At 49.8% G+C, this 20,028-nt stretch overlaps 1 protein-coding gene across 2 annotated transcripts in view; it reads left to right on the top strand.

Annotated features, from left to right (window-relative positions):
* The window catches only part of Slc24a4 (solute carrier family 24 member 4), a 137,666-nt gene that overhangs the window by 90,443 nt on the left and 27,195 nt on the right, over window positions 1–20,028 (top strand). The window contains exons 5-12 of one of the 2 annotated variants that reach the window (XM_052185216.1): window positions 1,841–1,925; window positions 2,241–2,344; window positions 3,080–3,154; window positions 7,800–7,825; window positions 9,589–9,642; window positions 11,073–11,158; window positions 14,849–15,018; window positions 19,494–19,698. In XM_052185216.1, coding sequence (XP_052041176.1) covers window positions 1,841–1,925; window positions 2,241–2,344; window positions 3,080–3,154; window positions 7,800–7,825; window positions 9,589–9,642; window positions 11,073–11,158; window positions 14,849–15,018; window positions 19,494–19,698 — 805 coding nt within the window. Of the gene's footprint in view, window positions 1–1,840; window positions 1,926–2,240; window positions 2,345–3,079; window positions 3,155–7,799; window positions 7,826–9,588; window positions 9,643–11,072; window positions 11,216–14,848; window positions 15,019–19,493; window positions 19,699–20,028 lie in introns of both variants that reach the window. The other variant, XM_052185215.1, reaches the window with a different exon arrangement.

Here is a 20,028-nt window from a genome sequence, read left to right as displayed (position 1 = left end):
GCCCGTGTGAAGTCACCCTCCAGGCCATCATCCTCTAGAAGCCATGCGGTGTGAGCCAAATCAGCAAGGGAGCAGGCAAGCCTGTGACAGCACAGGCACATTCCCCAAAACCGCAGGAGGGAGACCTGTGTTCCCTAAGTGCTCCTCTGACCGACACTGGCCATGGCGACAGGAGTCCTCTCTCTCTCACACCTGCACCGTGTTCTCCCTTTTGCCAGTTTGTTAATTCATTTCCCTTTTCCATATGCAAGACCCCAGGCTCTGTCTGTGCTCCGCCTCACTCATAGTTTCCAATCAAGGGGGGGGGGGGAGCTTGTTTGCAGCTCTTACCACATGCAGCCCCTAGGGGATTCGCCACCCCTCGCCCCATGAAGTCACCCAGCTCTTTGAGGCCATGTTGCCATGTTGAGGACAAGTGGCTCTTAGGGACAGGTGCCCACCTTCCGTCCAGCTTGTTTCTGGACACAACTTAGTAAGGAGGGGCTGTTTTAGAACTTGGGTCCCTCAATCCATGAACTGGCAGAAAGATTCCAGCCTTCCTATCCCCCGACTCTCCCTCTGTTTACACTTGCATTCCTTAAGATGGAGTATGGGAGCTTAGTACAGAGGGGTCTATCTCAGGACCCCTAGAGAGGAGGCTGACTGCTTCTGCTTCCCGGAAGCTGCCTCCACCCAGGAAGAACACAGCCATGGGTCCCAGCTTGTGTGAGTCGGATCTTTGCCTCCCTGACAAGATACCTGACATACAAATTTAAGGAAGAAGACACTTAGGTTCATGATTTCAGAAGTCTAAGTCCATGATCAGCTAGCTCCATTGCTTCTAGGTTGTGTGGGGCAGACAACATTGTGGCAGGACATGGTGGAACAAAGCTACCCCTTTATGGTGGCCAGAAGCTGAGACTGAGAGAGACAGATATTGACCGTAAATTATTACCCCAAGGACACATTCCCCTGTGACCCACTTTTTTCTCTAGGCCCCGCCCCCAAAAGTTTCCAATGCCTTTAGATAACAGCATCAAAACTATGACTCCATCAGTGACTTAATTCACTGATGAGGTCAGAGTCCACTCATCCAGGCACTTCCTGAGCTCCATCTCTGAACACTGTGGCACTAGAAATCAAGCCTTTAACCAGGAGCCATTTGGGAGATACCTTGTATCAGACTAAGGTAGACTAAGCACACATCCAGGACCCTCCTAGGCTGATAGTTTGGGAAAACCATAAAAATAGGGTTGGAGCCTCTTTGCCCTCGAGGTTGAAAGATACCCATGGAAAGTGGGCTGGGGAGGAGGGCAAGCACTGAGGATGCAGGTGAGGTCAGGGTTGCCTGTGGCCGTGAGGACAAAGGTAAGGGAAGTAAGGATGGGTGCTGCCCTTAGTCTTTCTTTAAGGGCCTTAGATGTCAAGAAAGCTAAAGGGATGGAATGTCACGAGGTATAGGAAGACTTCCTGGAGGGGATGACGTTTGCACAGGCCGGAGAAGTGGGAAGAGCACGTTCATCAAGCAGAGGGCAAAGGGTTCTAGGAAGAAGAACTTCTCCTCAGGTGGCTTCTGAGAGGGTATGGGTGCCCCCGGGGGTGCAGGGAAGGTGTCCTCAAGGGTCGTGGCCAGGACTCTAGGAGCACAGAGTAAATGAAGAGAAGGCAGCTGGGTCGGGAGGGAAAGGGGGCGTTGAAGCCGGGAAGAGGGTATGGGGCGCGTGCTTTGGGTAGAGAAGTTCTGGCTATGGAGCTCAGCACAGCGCTGTGCCACCAAGAGCGTCCCGCTGTCCACCTGCCCAGCGGCTGTGCGCTCCCCACCCTTGTCACAGCCCAGCTGCCTGGGCTCTCTTTGTTTCAGAAACTTCACCTGAGTGAAGATGTGGCCGGTGCCACCTTCATGGCTGCAGGAAGCTCGACGCCAGAGCTGTTTGCTTCTGTCATTGGTAAGGACATCAGGCCGCTGGGACACCGTGCAGAGAGAGTCAGGGCTGACTGCCCAGTGCCATGGGGCATTTACCGGCTCTGAGCCTCAATTTCCTCACTCGTAAACCCAAAGGGTCAGAGGGGCAGGGCGTAGATTGTGGTGGTGGTGATGATGATGGTGGTGGTGGTGGTGGTGGTGATGATGATGATAATGATGATGATGATGATGATAAAGGTGGTAGTAGTGAAACATTTAATTTGATTCAAGCATGGAAGGAACTGGTTCCCAGGGGACCACGCTGTCTGGCTCTGCCATCATCTCTTTCTTATTGCAGGTGTGTTCATCACCCATGGCGATGTCGGTGTAGGGACGATTGTGGGCTCTGCCGTGTTCAACATCCTGTGTATCATTGGAGTGTGTGGACTCTTTGCTGGACAGGTCAGTGGATTTTTTTTTCTCTGCCTGCCTGATCAGTATCCTGTAGGATGGGAGTGAGCATCTCTAGAAATGGTTGGGGTGACAATGACAACACCCTAATGAGGCTGGTCATGTCAGTGTCTGTGGCTTAGAGAATGTCTACTCTGGGCCCGTGGCCTCCCCTATGAAGTAGCTGTGACACTCCTTCCTGTCCATCAGTGTGACAGACTGAGAGGCTGGAGTCACATTGGTGGCTTGGCCAGTTTATGCGGGCATTCATTGAACAGCAACAGCTATTTAAGAAGGGCCTCCCTGGACCCTGGCTGGACTGAGGGCTTGCAGCTCCCTGGGCTGCTCACCTCCTCTGCAGGCACAAGGGCAGCTGTGGTCAGACTCAGTATTTGACACAAGAGCAGAGTCTTAGTCTGGCCTCACAGAGGAAGATGGCCAGGACCTACTCTCGCTCAGGATGACAGAGGTGGGCAGCTGATGGGACATGGTGACGCTCTGGTCTCTACCTTAATGGCCAGCTCTTGCCATGAAATATGTCCGGCCACTATCACAGAGGAGTAGGCCAGTTTCTGGTTTCCCCACCCCTAAGAACATTACTGGGTTCTGTTGTCTTCACCAACTATAGCCAAGAGCTAGAGGTATTGAGGGAGGCACCCTGAGGCCCGTCCTTCTGCTCTCTGGGGAGCTGGCCCCATTCCCAGCCTCCAGGCAAGAGCAGCTGATGGCTTCTCTCTGACCCGGCAGGTGGTGCGGTTGACGTGGTGGGCTGTGTGCCGTGACTCCGTGTACTACACGTTGTCTGTCGTCGTACTCATCGCGGTGAGTCACCCCTCACACCCGAACGTTGGGTGGTCGGGGCCCTGTGAGGGCATGGGTACCTGCCTGTCTGTCCTTGACCCTATGACCAGAGAAGTCACAGTACCTTGGATATGTTTATCCATCTGTCTGTGTTCACACTGGTCCCCCACACCTCTACCCACACTATACCCTTTCTAAAGACCTCATCCTTGGTCCTTCACAATGGGACTAAATCCAGGACCATTTTAATGATTAAAAGCTTCAGAAAAAACAAAATATGTGGGGGAAGTTCAAATATATACTCACATGAGACCCTTCCAAGTCTTCAGCGAGACCCACCCACTCACTGAGACAGACTCACTCCGAGGAAGCACGTTTGAAGCTGGAAGATAAACCTAGATGCTGAGGAGACTGTGGCTAGAGGATTGTGCTCATGACCAACCTGGGCAACTTGGGGCGACTGTGTCTCAAAATGAAATATCTAAAAATGTGCAGGTGCGGCTCAGTGGTCAGGTGTTAGCCTAGCAGGTGCAGCTCAGTGGTCAGGTGCTAGCCTAGCAGGTGCAGCTCAGAGGTCAGGTGCTAGCCTAGCAGGTGCAGCTCAGAGGTCAGGTGCTAGCCTAGCAGGTTCAGCTCAGAGTCAGGTGCTAGCCTAGCAGGTGCAGCTCAGAGGTCAGGGGCTAGCCTAGCAGGTGCAGCATAGTGGTCAGGTGCTAGCCTAGCAGGTGCAGCATAGTGGTCAGGTGCTAGCCTAGCAGGTGCAGCTCAGAGGTCAGGTGCTAGCCTAGCAGGTACAGCTCAGAGGTCAGGTGCTAGCCTAGCAGGTGCAGCTCAGAGGTCAGGTGCTAGCCTAGCAAGTGCAGCTCAGAGGTCAGGTGCTAGCCTAGCAGGTGCAGCTCAAAGGTTAGGTGCTAGCCTAGCAGGTGCAGCATAGTGGTCAGGTGCTAGCCTAGCAGGTACAGCTCAGAGGTCAGGTGCTAGCCTAGCAGGTGCAGCTCAGAGGTCAGGTGCTAGCCTAGGAAGTGCAGCATAGTAGTCAGGTGCTAGCCTAGCAGGTGCAGCATAGTGGTCAGGTGTTAGCCTAGCAGGTGCAGCTCAGAGGTTAGGTGCTAGCCTAGCAGGTGCAGCTCAGTGGTCAGGTGCTAGCCTAGCAGGTGCAGCTCAGTGGTCAGGTGCTAGCCTAGCAGGTGCAGCATAGAGGTCAGGTGCTAGCCTAGCAGGTGCAGCTCAGTGGTCAGGTGCTAGCCTAGCAGGTGCAGCATAGTGGTCAGGCGCTAGCCTAGCAGGTGCAGCTCAGAGGTCAGGTGCTAGCCTAGCAGGTGCAGCTCAGAGGTCAGGTGCTAGCCTAGCAGGTGCAGCTCAGAGGTCAGGTGCTAGCCTAGCAGGTGCAGGATAGTGGTCAGGTGCTAGCCTAGCAGGTGCAGCATAGTGGTCAGGTGCTAGCCTAGCAGGTGCAGCTCAGATGTCAGGTGTTAGCCTAGCAGGTGCAGCTCAGAGGTTAGGTGCTAGCCTAGTAGGTGCAGTTCAGAGTTTAGGTGCTAGCCTAGCAAGTGCAGCTCAGTGGTCAGGTGCTAGCCTAGCAGGTGCAATTCAGTGGTCAGGTGCTAGCCTAGCAAGTGCAGCATAGTGGTCAGGTGCTAGCCTAGCAGGTGCAGCATAGTGGTCAGGTACTAGCCTAGCAAGTGCAGCTCAGTGGTCAGGTGCTGGCCTAGCAGGAGCAAGATAGGGCCTGTATTCAATACCACAAAGTACAAGCAGCAAGGTTCTGGGTTCTCTGTCCTGCACAGCAGGCGAGGGCCAGCTCAAAGCTATCAGGCCCAAGGTCTGGGGTGGCATCATGGCCCACACAGTAAAGCACTGTCAGGGGAACAGTTTTGATCCTTACACTGGTGCATACGGGCCTGTGGCATCCTGGATTTCAAGAAAATGTGTGACAGTTTTCTTTCCAGCTGCAGGGGTATGACTACCCTTATATTAATTATCTATTGCTTTGTAATAAAGTTCCCCCAAAACTGGGCATGGTAGGGCACACCCACAGTCAAGGGGCAAGAGGCATCACAAAAGGAACATTAGTCCCAGGCCAGTCTTGGCTATTATAATGAGATGCTATCTTGGGAAAAAAAAATTCCCCAAACCTAACAGCTTAAAACAGCAAGCACCGAACCCTGGAGTGACACATCTGAACTGTCTGAGCTAGGAAGAGAAAGGTCTCAGGACACACACAGTCAGGTGAGCGTCCTCTCCAGGAACACTCCTGTGACTGTCAGCTGACCTCCAGGCCTAGCAGGCCACCAAGCCACAGTTGTAGCTTGCAATGCTTGGGTCCTCACAACAAAGGTGAGGAGGTAAAAAGGTCAGGTTATCAAAGGCTGTGACCTCCAACTTGGAAACAGCAAATCAGCAGATCCCCACGGTGTTCAGAAGGAGCATACAGGGCACAGTTACCAGTGGGATTTCTGAGGGCAGCTCAGAAACTTCCCACCACACTCAGCAAATGACATCAATAGGAGAAACTAGATACCTATGTGAAATTTCAAAAGATAAATCCACAGTCCCCTAAATATACCATACATGGGCAATGAAAACAACTCTTAAGAGACTGACGTTCTCTCGGTAATCATTTTGGCAGAAAGTCACTGGAATATCTAATGATATCATCTGTTGCCTGCTCAGAAACTCTCTCAGCCCTCCGCTGCAAATGCAGACTAGTGCCAATATTTGGGGCTTAACCACAGGGGCAGTGCTCCTCCCCCAACTGTGATATCATTTGCCAGAGAGGGAATGATTCTTTATAGACCTCTAAATGATCAAGGAACATTCTTCAGTTTTCAAAAGAGTGAATTTTCCTGGTTGTGAATTAAATATTCACATCAGACAGTTGGATTTGTATGATAGAGTTAAAGTCAAGGTCACTGCTTTTCTGTTGCCTACATATTTGTTATTCCATACTTATTACATATTTCATATTTTCATGATATATTATATACTGTTCATCCCAAGTGTGAGAAAACTTCACAGTGTAGAACTGTCTTCATGTCTTCTCCCCACATCCCTGCTGTCACCTGTAAATGCTGGTAGCCCTCCTTTGGGCTTTATAAGCTAAAAATGTTCCTTGCAAAGCCTCTCAGATTTTCCCTCTCCCTCTATTGAGTGTCCTTCCTCAGAGCCTTGGGTCCAAAAGATTTGTCTGGTCCCAAAGATGCTGGATGTGAGGCATGTTAATTAGAGTTGTGTAGAAAAAAAAGAACCAATAAGAGACAGATGAAGTGATAGGTAGATGGAAAGATGGAAGAATGGGTAGGTGGGTGGATGGACAGACAGACGGACGGATGGACTGATGGGTGGGTAGATGGATGGATGGCTAAATGGGTAGATGGATGGGTGGGTAGATGGATGAATGGATGGATGGATGGATGGATGGATGGATGGATGGATAAATGGGTAGATGGATGGGTGAATGAATGGATGAGTGGGTGGGTGGGAGGATGGATGGATGGATAAATAGGTAGATGGATGGGTGGGTAGATGGATGGATGGATGGATAAATGGGTAGATGGATGGGTAAATGAATGGATGAGTGGGTGGGTGGGAGGATGGATGGATGGGCGGATGAACATATAGATGGACGTATGGATGGATGGGTGGATGGGTGGGTGGATGGAGATTGCTAGATGGATTGACAAAGGAAGAAAGTAGATGAATGGGTAGTTGGAGATGAATTGGGGAATGGCTCAGTGATTTTTGATCATGCCACCTGCATGCTGGAGACCCAGAGAACTCAGTAACATACATCCACCCACTGATAGGCAGAAGCCTTGAGGAACCATGGCACCACTTGCATAAGCCGTAGAGTTAAAAGGCAGAAGAACCTGTAAGGAAAAGGAATGGGGTCACATTTACCATTTGGTGGCCTTTTTGTTGAGTCTTCTGATAATTCAGTGCTGCCTCGTCCATCTTGAGTAAGCGTGGATCTTCCTTTCTCAGTCCACGAGTTCAAATGCCAGTCCTTCCATGAACACCCTCACAGACACACTATTCTGCAAACTATCTGGGTGCCCCTTAATCCAGGCAAGTTGACACTTAAGATAACCTATGTGTTGAATTCTATCACTGCCTGTTGATCCCTTACCCCACCCATACACACTCCCTGTCTTCATTTATACAGCTGGACCCTCCACCTTGGAATCCCAAAGGCAGTTACTCTTTGTTTTTAAGAAACCTAGCCCCATCACACACACACACACACACACACACACACACAAACACGTGTGACATACATATAGGGACAGGTGTATAGGGACAGGTGTATAGAGACAAGTGTATAGCTGCATCTTTGCTGTCTGAATTCTCTTGAACTTTAGCAACTCTGTTGTAGTAACAGGGGAAGCTCCTACCAGGTCTGCCCCAGGAGCAACCTGAACTATATTAAAACACAGGCCACCTCTTTTGGGATGGCCACACTGAGCCAACAGGCAGGAAGCACGTGCTACAGCCCAACTGCCCTAGGTTTCCACTCAGGAAAGGTGAGCTTCCACACGTGAGAAACTGGGAAATGCAGAGCTCAAAGCCGTCCACGGGGCTAGTGCATGTCAGACCCAGGTGCCCCGGGGTCTGCACTTTTCTCCTCTTGTAATGAGTGTATCCCTCTGTTTCCTTTGCTTTCCAGTTCATATATGACGAGGAAATTGTGTGGTGAGTCTTTAATGTTTTCCTTTTTTGTTGCTAATTGCCAGTATCTGTGTATGCTGGGTTGCTGAATCATTTTCAGATTTATTTTTGGGAACGTAGATTTGCTAGCTTATGGAAGTGATGGACAAGGCTATCTATCATTCTAAGCAACTTGCCTTTGACCTATTAGAGTAACAGTTGTATCCTCCAAGGTTTCTGCCCCGCCTGCTATCAAGATACGCATCCAAGGTACACAAACCCATGAGGGCAATCAGACTTTACAGGAAGATAAACAAGACTGAGAATGGGCGTAGTCATGGGGTCTAAAAGCAAGAGGTAACAGAGGTGTCCTGGTGAGGCAGTGAGTGTGGGATGGGGTCTCAGATGCCACTGAGACAAAGATACGTCATGCAGAACACGTCAGAACTCTCCCTCATGACTTGTAGAGGAATTCAGCTCAGGGAACTTAAAGATCTGACTATAAAAATCAAGGAGCTGGTAAATGCCTGTCTCACAAGCAATGAATGAGGACCTGAGTTCAAATCCCCAGCACCCATATAAAAAGCCAGGAATGGTGGTACACCTCTTGATCCCAGCACTGGGGTGGCAAAGACAGAAGGATCCCTAGGGGCTCTCTGACATGAATGAACTCCAGTTTCAGTAGAAGACCTGTCTTTAAAAAATAAGATGAACGATTAAGGAAAACACCCAGTACCAACCTCTGGTCTCACATCACATACATATGGGCGTGCATTCCTATGCACATGTACATATACATAGACCACATACACGCACATCAAAACCAGAAAAAAATTAAATGATTTTATAAGAAAATACAAGGACTCTCTCTCTGTGACACTAAACAGGAACCAAGTTTCCTAATTGAGATTCAGGAAGTATGAACTTCTGAGGAACAAGTTTTTGGTTCTTCCATTCTACTCTGTGGATGTGTTAGCATCTCTGTTCATATGCTGTACGGTTACCTGGTGATTGGCATGGTCCGGAATCTGCATCCTGAAGGAGACAGCTTCTGAGAATATGCCAAATGACAGCTGAGAACAGCAACTGCTTGACAAGAGTAGCTTCATGCCCGGTACCCAGACAATCCTGGCTAAAGTCCACTCCTGGCCTCATTTTCCTCAGCTGTGGATAGGTTGGGATGGTGGACCTGAGATGATCTGTAGGTAGGCTTCTGGCTGGTGAACTACATGTTAGCAAAGGAAGGGTTCCCAAAACGATTGGCCAAGCCCAGCACACAGAGGCTTTAGCACATTGTCAAAGAAGCAACAAAAACCTTGTGGCTTCTCAAGTCTGCCATCACAGGTACAACACCACTCTCCACACACATAGTTGTGGGCTTGGGCTATGCCTAGTTCATGGTCCTGGGGGCTTCTGTGCCATCACCATGCCCCTTGCCCAGGGATTGGGCCTCTTCCTGCCTGCTCCCATAGCCTCTCTAGTCCCTGACCAGACTCTTGAGTGGGCCCAGGTTCTCTTAGGGCAAAGGCCATGGGATTTTTCATCTGGGGGTAAGAGCTGTGGTTGGGGTGCCCCTGATTCCTGTCAACCCCTGTAATTGAGAAGATACAGACTCAGCCTGTTCTCGGTTACCAAGAGGACTCTCAGTGGTTGATCAGCCATATGGTGTCCCACCTGAATCCCAGGGACGGGAAAGTGAGGATATCCCACCTTACCTCTAACCTTGACCACGCATCCCCAGCTTGTGGGTGCCTTGGCCTGCAGCGCTCTAACCACATTCTCTCTCTCTCTTTCTCTCTCTTTCCAAGGTGGGAAGGCCTGGTGCTCATCATCTTGTATGTGTTTTATATTCTTATCATGAAGTAAGTGGCCTCTCCCATTCTTTAACACCTTGAGGTCCCCTTCCCTCTGTACCCTCCTCATGTGGTTGGTCAGAATAGGGACTATCCTCCATCTGGTCTTCTGGTTCCCTTGAGGCGGCCTTCATTGTCTGTGAACACCATCCAGGGGCATCCAGAGTGGGGCCCTGGCTCAGGCACTGGTGTTGCCCATCCTCAGGTTTGGGGGCAATGCTGGGTGACTGGTGTAGGGTCGTTAGTTACTGCTCTCCCAAAAATGATTCTCCAGCAAGGACCTATATCCCTCCCTGTTCTGGGCAACTCCCCTGCCCCAGGGTAACCACTCTTCTATTGTTTCAATAAGTCTAGTAACTCAGTACCATTCTCAAAAGGTTCAGCAACTTAAGCCCCGCTCCAGGCTTTATTGGATGCCTCTTGTCAGGACCACTGCCAATCCCAGCAGCAGGGCCCCACCTCTTGGGGTATAAACACTGTTCTGGGTTGGGAAACCTTGAGCTGCTTGGGAAGCTGCCTGGGTCTAAATCACCTTAAAGCTACCCATGAGGAAGACTAGACAGCTGTAAGATGAAGTTCTAACATGTGCTTCAACATAAATGAACCTTAAAAAGTTCACCAAATAGAAGCAGCCATTCCCAAAAGACCAAATAATATAGGAGTCAGTGTTCACATGGTATCTAGAAGAGTCAAGTTCATGGAGGCACATAGATTAGAGGTCAGAGAGGCTGCAGTGGTGAGGCATGAGTGGATACAGCTTTGCTGTTGGGATGATGGAAACGTGGGGAAATACTAATGGTGGTTGTGGAATAAGTACCATCAACTTCACCAACGCTCCTCTTCTCCTACATAGTTAAAATAAGAGACATCTCCATGGGTGTTAGGAGGGTCCTCACCTTTATATAAAACATACTATATAAATATTTCACAAACATCCAGCAGGAGAGTTCACCAGTGACTCCCTTTCTTCTTAGTGAACAGCCAACAGAGAAACTTAGAGATGGAGAGTCACTCTCTTCTCTCAGGGGATGGCTGTGCTGTCAGGAGTGACATGGGAAGTAGGTCACCAAGCAGCCCACTTGAGAAACAGTTGCTTCCTAGGAAGGGAAAAGCATGGTGGTGGTGCCTCCTTTGAGCCTGTCCTGAGTGTTGAGCTGAAGTGCCGTCATTAGGCTAAGTTTCTAAGCAGCATCAGGTGCATTGGCTGTAAGGCTTCTGACATCCCCGGGAGAACATTCACAGCTCAACAGAAGCAAGTGCCCCAGACTGTACAGGGTCCCAATACTCTTGCCAAGAATCCCTTAGGCTCCATTGGAGAGCCTCCCTGGCTGCCCTCCATGTCCAGTGCCATGTTGACTATATACCTGATGCTCCACCCACCTGGTAGAATGGGACTCCCCGCTCCCCTGCTCTGACCTCCTGCCTTACCTGACTCGCAGGTACAATATGAAGATGCAGACGTTTTTCACAACCAAACAAAAGAGCATTGCAAATGGTAACCCAGTCAGCAGCGAGCTGGAAGATGGTAATGACCTCTATGATGGTAGCTATGACGACCCTTCTGTGCCATTGCTGGGGAAAGGTAAGGCTGAGCAGACAGGAGCTGTGGACCCTTGTGGAACATACACCCACCCACACACACACACACACACACACACACACACACTGACGTCATACACACCCCAGATGAGAAGAAAGACCCACATGTAAGATGCCGATCGGATTGCCATTCACTTGGATGAGAAAGGATAAAAGAGAAAGTCCCCTAAAAACAAAACAAAGAACATGAATTTCATCATAGAAAAAAAATCATGCTTTCAGGGGCAGGTGGGAAGCTTGGTGGACTTTAGAGATACAGTGTTGTCTCTGCCCAAACAGGAAGCTGAAGTGACAGAACCTAAGCCTCTCTGTACATCTCCAGTACCAGGCTCTGTCCTTGAGAAATCTATCCTGGAAACTGTCCCCTCCTAGGCTGTGAACCCTTGCCTAGAGGGACATCAAGACCTGGGAAGACTATCCTCAGAGCTTCACAGGCAGCCCAGCCCAACCCAGAGGCCTGTTTAGAGGCCCACTCCAATGAACCACTTTTATTTCCTAGCTCCTCTGAGAACCGGGGCCTCTAGAGCCAGGCCCTGTCTTCTTGGTCTCAGCCTTGATCTGAGAACTACTTCTTTGGAAATATCCTCAGTTCTTAATAATCCAGCCAGTTGTCAGGTAACACTCCTGACATGGGACAGTTGCCCCACCCAGAGAAGCATTAAAGCCTTTGTGGTAGGTTCTTGTGATAGGAAAGGGAAATCCAGGGCCACATGGCATCTTCCACCCTTATTCCTCAGTGCCCCCCACCCCCGGCAAGTGGCAATGTTTTGAAGGGATCTTTAACCTGCTTGTGGTATCAGGACTGGGTAGACTCAGGTTCTCCTTGCCTGTGGTGGCAGCTCAGCAATGGTGGTTCCTCAGCACTCTACAATCTGTCCTGGGCGGAGCAGAACAGAAGTTTCCTCTCGAGTGCATTTTGCACAAATGACTTCTGTTCTGTCTTGGTATTCCCAAGAAGAAGGTATTTGTCACAGATGCTCCAGTGAGTGCTACACCTTTCTACATGAAAGGAGGAGTTTCACAGAGCAGGAGAGGGTCCCAGTTCAGAGGAGCCCATGCTAGCCCCCGCAGACACACCAGTGATCGATGGCCAATGAAGCTGAGATCCCAGGATGAAGGTATTCTTACCACTTTTATACACAGTGACGGAAGGGTTCTCCATGAGTTAACACCACCTTCCCCACCATCACCAAGTCCAGAGTAACTTCTAGGAAGTTGGAAAACTGGTCATAGAGCTGGCCCAGGTACCGGGTCTGAGGGAGAAGTGAGTCTCCTACACTGCTTCTTAAACATTTATATTAGAGGGCATGGGAGGAGAGGATCACAGAGGGTTGGATAAACGAGGCACAGTTCTTGGTTTCTGGGTTTAGAGAAGTCTCTGCCTAGACATGTGGTCTCAGTGACTCCATCTGGTCCTTACCATCCCCAGAAGATACTCCCTGAGGTCATTTGCTACAACATAACATCCCCTAAATGGGAGGCGGGTTACATGGGAGGAAAAATTCACAATAACACCCCAGGACTGAAATGGCCAGAACTTTCTTCCACCGTTGCCGTGGCAGGAGATAACGTCCCTTTCTTTCCCCTTTCTCAGCCCCCTGGCAGGTGGCTCTCCAGCCATACCACAGAAAAAGATGTCCGAATTGCCTGCTGATGCTTCAAGGAGTCCCTTGGGCTGGGGGTGTAGCTCAGTGGTAGGGTGCTTGCCTGGCACCCACAAACCTCTAGAAAGAATGAATAGGAAATGACCTGCTTTCTTGTATAAAATCTAAGGCTGAAATTTCAGATTCTTAGTCGAGGAAGCAGGGGTAAGCCGTTTCGTACTTAACCAGGTAGCTCAGCCCACTGCTTTAGTCTCCTGATTGGTTCTCCAGTGGCCTTGTTCACAGCCTGACAGGCCGCCAGCCGCCATATTGAATGAAGCTGATTAAACTCAGAGAGCCCTCAAGGGGCTTCCGAGGGGCCTTGGTATTGGACTCAGCTAAGTTTGGAAAGAGAAGGGAGGGGTAATACTGGCCTTAGATGGAATTGCCAGGAAAACATCTTACAGTTGAGTACCCTCTGGCCTACGACTCTCAGCTTGGGCATGATAGGGGCAAGGAAGCCAGGTGTTATGGCTTCCGCCTCACAGCCCCCAGCCCCCTGCCCACGCAGGCTTTCGCCATGCAGTACCTGTCACGAGTCTGGTTCTACAGAATGGAGTTTGGCACACCTGCCGCAAGGGTTTGTGGGTGCCCCTCCCTTTGGCAGCCCAGAGCATCGAGGCTCCCTGTGGAAGGAGCCTGCTACTAACACCCTCCTTCATGTAACCCCTCCCCTCCCCGGCATCCCTGGCACCAGCAAGAGCTCTGCCCCCAGACTCTGCCGCCGCCGCACGCTAACCCACCTGTGGCCACCTGTGCCGGCCTCTGTGTCCTTAACTCTTCTTCTAAATTGTAAGTAATCTGCTCTCATCCTAGCCATAACACACAGTCCATGAGCCCAAGCCCCACACTGTCCACCTCTGCGGAGGTTAGTGTCCACCTCGGACAGGCGCACGGGCCCCCAGCTGATTCTAACCCACCCGCCTCCTGTCTGCTGAGCCTTGCTCCCTGTGTGGGGTGTTGTGTATGTGAGTGTGTTTGCAGGGGCAGGGAGGGCTGTTTGCTGTGCATTTTGCAAGTTCTTTTTTTTTTTTTAACCACTAACTTTTGCATGAGTTTGCCCTTTGGATCTGCTCTTTGCTTACTCAGTTCTTCATGCAGGACGCCATAGGATCTGGTGTTGGGCGCTGGGGAACGGCCATATCTGTTTTCTTAGCTTCTTTGAGGGGACATGCTGCCTGTTTCAGGGTGCTGTGTTCATGAGTGATTTGGCTACTAGACTTCCCCTAGCACCTGGAGGGCAGTGCTGAGCTCCTGCAGACACTGGCCCAGGACTGGTCCTTATGATCTGTTTCCCAAGGGAAAAGAAATAGCACCCAAGCACCCTGGAGGGTTCATCAGAAACACTGAGCCCCAACAGCAGCATGTCCTCAGATGAACAGGCTGGATCTTGGTGTCTAGGGCCTGGCACCAAATCTTTGACCACCCCACTTGCCAGAAGCAGCCATCCCACAGCAATGAGGATGGCTTACTTGAAGGCAGAGCAAAGGGTTCTGGGAAAAGTTCCAATGATACTGGCCTCTGTTTCCCAGCATTTCCCAATAAAGAGCCTTATTGACTTGGAAAGTATTATATGAGTCTCTAAAGATCAGGGTGGTGGTGGTCCTGTCTCTACCTGTCAGGTGGACCTGTCCAGTCACGAGTGGCAGATGTAAGCACCTGTCTATGGCATAGGTAGGCTGTCCCATAGTCCTAGACAAGGCCTTGAAAGATCCTTGCAGCCAGCTAAGGCTGAACCCTGAAGAGAGAGACCTGAGAGAACCAGGCAGCAACCATGGAGAGACCAAGTGTACGCGTCAGCAGCAGTTTGTCTGCTAGCTCTGCCTGACTTATGGAGTCATAGGTATTCCAGAGGAAGCTGCCACCCGCCAAGCACATAGCCCTAAGATGTTGGCCATGACAGGGAGCTAGTCATCATCACTAGAGCAGTGTCCTCCAAGGGGCCAACACTGATCATGGGGTATGCTCTACAGTGAAGGAGAAGCCCCCCTATGGCAAAACCCCCGTGGTTATGGTGGACGAGATTCTCAGCTCCAGCCCTCCCAAGTTCACCTTCCCTGAGGCTGGCCTGCGCATCATGATCACCAACAAATTTGGGCCCAGGACTCGGCTACGGATGGCCAGCAGGATCATAATTAATGAAGTAAGTTAACCCAGCAAATGGGAACAACCTGCAACCTACAGATAGCATGTGGATAGAGAGTAGGATGCAACCCAACATAAAATTTTATCCTTGCTTAAAATAAATTTTGTTCCTTTGTTTATTTGTTTGTTGTTGTTTTGCAATTTTGTTTTTTAGATGGAATTTTTGTTTTGTTTTGTTTTGTTTTGTTTTTTGCAAATTGAACTTTATAGATGATAACACCCACCTTGTTGCAGTGTTAAAAGGTTAGGCACACTGGCAGTCCTGGCTGGTTTTGTGTCAGCCTGACACAAGTTGGAGTTATCAAAGAGAAAGGAGCCTCCCTTGAGGAAATGTCTCCATGAGATCCAGCTGTAAGGCTTTTTCTCAGTTCCTAATCAAGGGTGGGGGCGCCCATTGTGGGTGGTGCTGTCCCTGGCCTGGTAGTTCTGGGTTCTCTAAGGAAGCAAGCTGAGCAAGCCAGGAGGAAGCTTTCCTCTATGGCTTCTGCATCAGCTCCTGCCTTCAAGTTCCTACCCTGTGTGAGTTCCAGTCCTGACTTCCTGTGGTGATGAACAGCAATGTGGAAGTGTAAGCTGAATAAACCCTTTCCTCCCCAACTTGCTTCTTGGTCATGATGTTTTGTGCAAGAATAGAAACCCTGACTAAGCCGGGCGGTGGTGGTACATGCCTTTAATCCCACTTGGGAGGCAGAGGCAGGTGGATTTCTGAGTTCAAGGCCAGTCTGATCTACAGAGTGAGTTCCAGGACAGCCTGGGCTACAAAGAGAAACCCTGTCTCAAAAAAACAAAACAAAACAAAACAAAAAACACCCTAAGATTGGCTAAACAGAGAGCGAGTGGCCTTGGGTGGGTCTGTCTGTCCCATGAGCCCTATCCTCTTAGGACTCTTTCTGGAATTGCAGTTATGGGAGGAAGGAAGGGGAGGGGCCGGTAAGCAGAAAATAGAGGAACCCCACTCCTGAAGTATTTCAGTATTTATCAGTCACTAGAGTTGAGCTAATTAAAGAAAGGGAACCTGCAGTATTGGTGTTTTCTTCACAGTGTTAGAGTGAGAACCAAGCATGAACACACTCCTGTTCTCTGTAGACTGTGACCCTTGAAGACTTGCCAGTTGTCTTAGTGTTCTATTGTCGTCCTCCATGACCAAGGCAATTTATAAAAGGAAACATTTAATTGGGGGCTTGTTTCCAGTGTCGGGGTGGGGTCAGTCCGTCATCCTGGCAGGGAGCATGGCAGCAGGCAAGCAGGCAGGGTGCTGGATAAGTAGCTGTGAGCTTACATCTGATCCACAAGTTGCAGGGAGAGAGAGGGAGGGAGGGAGGGAGAGAGACAGAGAGACAGAGACAGAGAGTGTGGGCCTGGTGTGGGCTCTTAGAACAGTTATTAACCTTTTTAAACAGTTTTTATATTTTTTGCTATGGCCCAAGTCATAGCACGGGGGGGGGGGGGGGGGAGCAGCTGGCCTGCAGAAGTTCCTGGAGGAAGACTCCCTCCTAAAACAGCGGGGGACTGGATAGCTTAGGAGACACACAACTCAAGGTTCCCACACCCAGCACGTTCCTTTAAGACTTCTACATTCTTGGGGTCACAGCTCACCCACAGTGACATGTCTCCTGCAGCAAGGCCACACCTCTTAACTCTTCCCAAACAGTTCTGCTAACAGGACCAGGCATTCAAACAGGCTAGCCTATGGGGCCCTTCACCTTCAAACCACCACGCTGGTGAGTGGAGATAGCTCCTGAGGAATTTCCTCATCACAGTTGCTGTTCTGGGTGTCTCATTGGACAAAGTAGGCATAAGCTGGCTATCACTCAACCAGACTGCAAAGATACTCAGCTCAGCTGCTTAGCCCGTCCCCTGGCCTGGCTTTCTAAGTGCATTCTAGGACTTGCTGGCCTCATTCTCAGAAACAAGCAGTGGCCAGAGGACTGGGACCCTATGAATTAGTAGCCAGTGCATGGATGTCTGCAAAAGCATCATTTCCCAGTGATTAAAGGTCGTCTCTCTGAAACACTTTAAACTTTGATTTACTGCGAAGTGTGTCATCTGTATGGAAAACATTAAGCAGAGAAATGCCTTCTAGGTTTGAAATCATCCTGGTCCATATTAGTGACATTTATTTCAAGACATTTTTATGGAATCCTGCCCATTTTTCGTAAGCGTGAGAATAATGCCCACAGGGTACTGGGGGTGGTAACTAACTCTGAAAGATTGGGAGCAATAGCTTTATAGTGACTTTTAGCACACAAGGATTTGAGGTTGTTTATTTGTTGGAGAAATTTTGGCTGGTCTTGTCTTCACAGTATGCTCCAGGCTACCTTGGATCCTCCTGCCTCCACTTGGGGCTGGGCTTACAGTTCTGTGCAGCACACCAGGTCTGAGTGCTGGGTTTTGATAACTGGTGAATACAGGCTGTTGGGGTTGTCCTATAGGGTAGCCTCGGAGCCACAGAGGCTCAGGAGAAAAGATCTGGGTTCAAATGTCACACCCACCACTGAATCTCTCAATCTCCTTGGCTTCAGTTCCTCCTCTGATGTTCCTGGACAAGATGCTCTATCCACCTGCATTGGAGGGTGGTGCCCAGCCTAAGTGGTAATTTTAGGGACAGTCGTCATAGACTGGAAACAATGGAAAACCAAACACAAAATACTCAGTTTCTACCTTGTTTGTTGAGACACTCCAAGGAAATAGTTTGGTTGGTAAAGTGTCTGTCTTGCAAACACAAGGACCTGAGTTCAATCCTCAGACCCCACATTTAAAAAAGCCAGGCCTGGTGGCATGTACTTGCAATCCTGGCACTGAGGTTCCATTTCAAACAAATGGCAGACAGCACCTGGTGTTAACCCAGTGTCTTTTACAGGGATGGTCACCCATTGCATGCTTACCTACACATGAATGGCCACCCACTACTTGCATACCTACACATTTGTACTGCATGCACACACCTTCATCTACATGTACACAGGAACATGCACATATAAACACATACACTCACTCACCCTGTATGCACAATATGCAACACTGTGGTCTCATTTCTTTAGTCATTTTGATGATTTATTTTTATTTTTACTTATTCACATGTATGTGGAACACAGTGTGATCCTCTGTTGATTCTGTAAAGCCGGAGCTGCAACCCTCCCCAGTCATCACATTAACCTGCTGTGGAGTGATGGCCCTTGCCTTCATAATTCTGTCCCTGCACAGATTTTGGGGGTTTTTTTTTGTTTGTTTGTTTGTTTGTTTTAGGCTTTCTGGATGGCTTTTCTGTTTAATCCCTGCTAACTAACCAAATTCTGCATGACTAGGCCCAAATATCAAGCAAAGTCCCCTTTGCTCTTTCTGGTGGACTAAGTAAATATTGAAGACTGTGGGGCAAAAGTTGAGAGGTACCTCTCACCCTAACACACAGAGTCAGACAGACAGACAGACATAGACACACACACTCACACACACTCACACACACACACACACACACACACACACACACACACACACACACGATGCTTTTCCTGGTTTAGGAGTCTTTGTCTTATAAATGGTAATGGCTCCCCTCTGAGACTACCAGGATAGGTGCTGGACCCCACATTACGGAAGCTTACCGAGGGCCACGGCTCCTTTCCTGAGTTTCTTGAAGTGATAGGAAAGTTTGAATGGTACTGTGGAATGCCCATGAAACGGGATGATGTGTGAACCACATGTAGGAGCAGGACAAAGAGAGCTGAGCTGGTTGTAGAGAACGTGAAGCTGGATTATTCCTCTCCCTTTCCCTCTCCCTTTCCTTCTCCCTTTCCCTCTTTAACTTTTGAGATGGTGTTTCTTGTACTGGCCTCAAAAGTTACCATGTAGCCAAACATAATCTTTGAATTTATGATCCTACTTCCCTCCCTGTCCCCCTGCAAGTGCTGGCGCTATAGGCATTGCCACCAAACCTGGTTTCTTCAAAGTAGGGATCCACCCAGGACTTCATGCGTGTTCACCGGTACCCAACCAGCTCTGCTACATCCCCATCCCCGTTGATCCCATGCAGAATGCCTTCTGACTGGGCCTGTGTTCAAGGAAGCCCACAGAGGGAGCGAGTGAGAACCCCACCCTCCAGGCTGGGGTGGCACCAAAGCTGTGTTTTGTCATTAGCTGTGACAAAGGGATGGCGGGAAGGGTGTGGCTTTGGTAGAAGATGCTGCTTTTGGAGAATGCATTCATAGGGCATGGAATGAGACACAGAGAGACATTCCATTGGCCTAGTAGGAAGATGTTTGGCAGCAGTGTTTGTTGGAGAAATGCTTACTGAAACTGGAATCCATACTAGCACACACCCAGGGTGGTTAAAGTGGAAAGGACTGGCTACAGCAAGCGATGGCTAGGGCGGGAGGCAGCTGGTATATGTCCTTAGGAGGCAGGAGATGGCAAGAAAGAAGGCATCACATGGTTCTGCGCCACTCAGCTCGGTGTCTGTCTGGCCTCCTGTCCCCACAGCGACAGAGGTTGATCAACTCGGCCAATGGTGTGAACAGCAAGCCGCTGCAAAATGGGAGACACGAGAACATGGAAAACGGAAATGTTCCCGTGGAGAACCCCGAAGATCCGCAGCAGGGCCAGGAGCAACAGCCGCCACCACAGCCGCCACCCCCGGAGCCAGAGTCAGTCGAGACCGTCTTCTTGTCGCCCTTCTCAATGCCTGGTGAGTCTGGAGGTGACATTGGGACCATGCCTAGGTCATCAAGATGGAGATCCTGACCCCGGAGTGGTGGAGGACTGGTACAGAGCGTTACCATTGGGTCACCAAGGTGCCCTGAGGCACTGAATAAACACACTATCAGTGTTACAGGTAAGAGTTGGGTAGATGCAGACACCACTGAATGTGGAGCCTGAGGAAGAGAGGGGGCAATTTGGCCTTCAGGAAGTACCAGTAACTTGTGGCCACACATGAATGCTATGAGTCTCAGTTAGTCTTACAATAAAAAACAACAATCACTAATATGGTTTTTATGAACACTAGTGGCAGGGGTAT

The sequence above is a fragment of the Apodemus sylvaticus genome, chromosome 6, assembly GCF_947179515.1.
Source record: "Apodemus sylvaticus chromosome 6, mApoSyl1.1, whole genome shotgun sequence".
Classification (NCBI taxonomy): domain Eukaryota; kingdom Metazoa; phylum Chordata; class Mammalia; order Rodentia; family Muridae; genus Apodemus; species Apodemus sylvaticus.
This window is presented reverse-complemented; position numbering and strand designations above follow the sequence as displayed.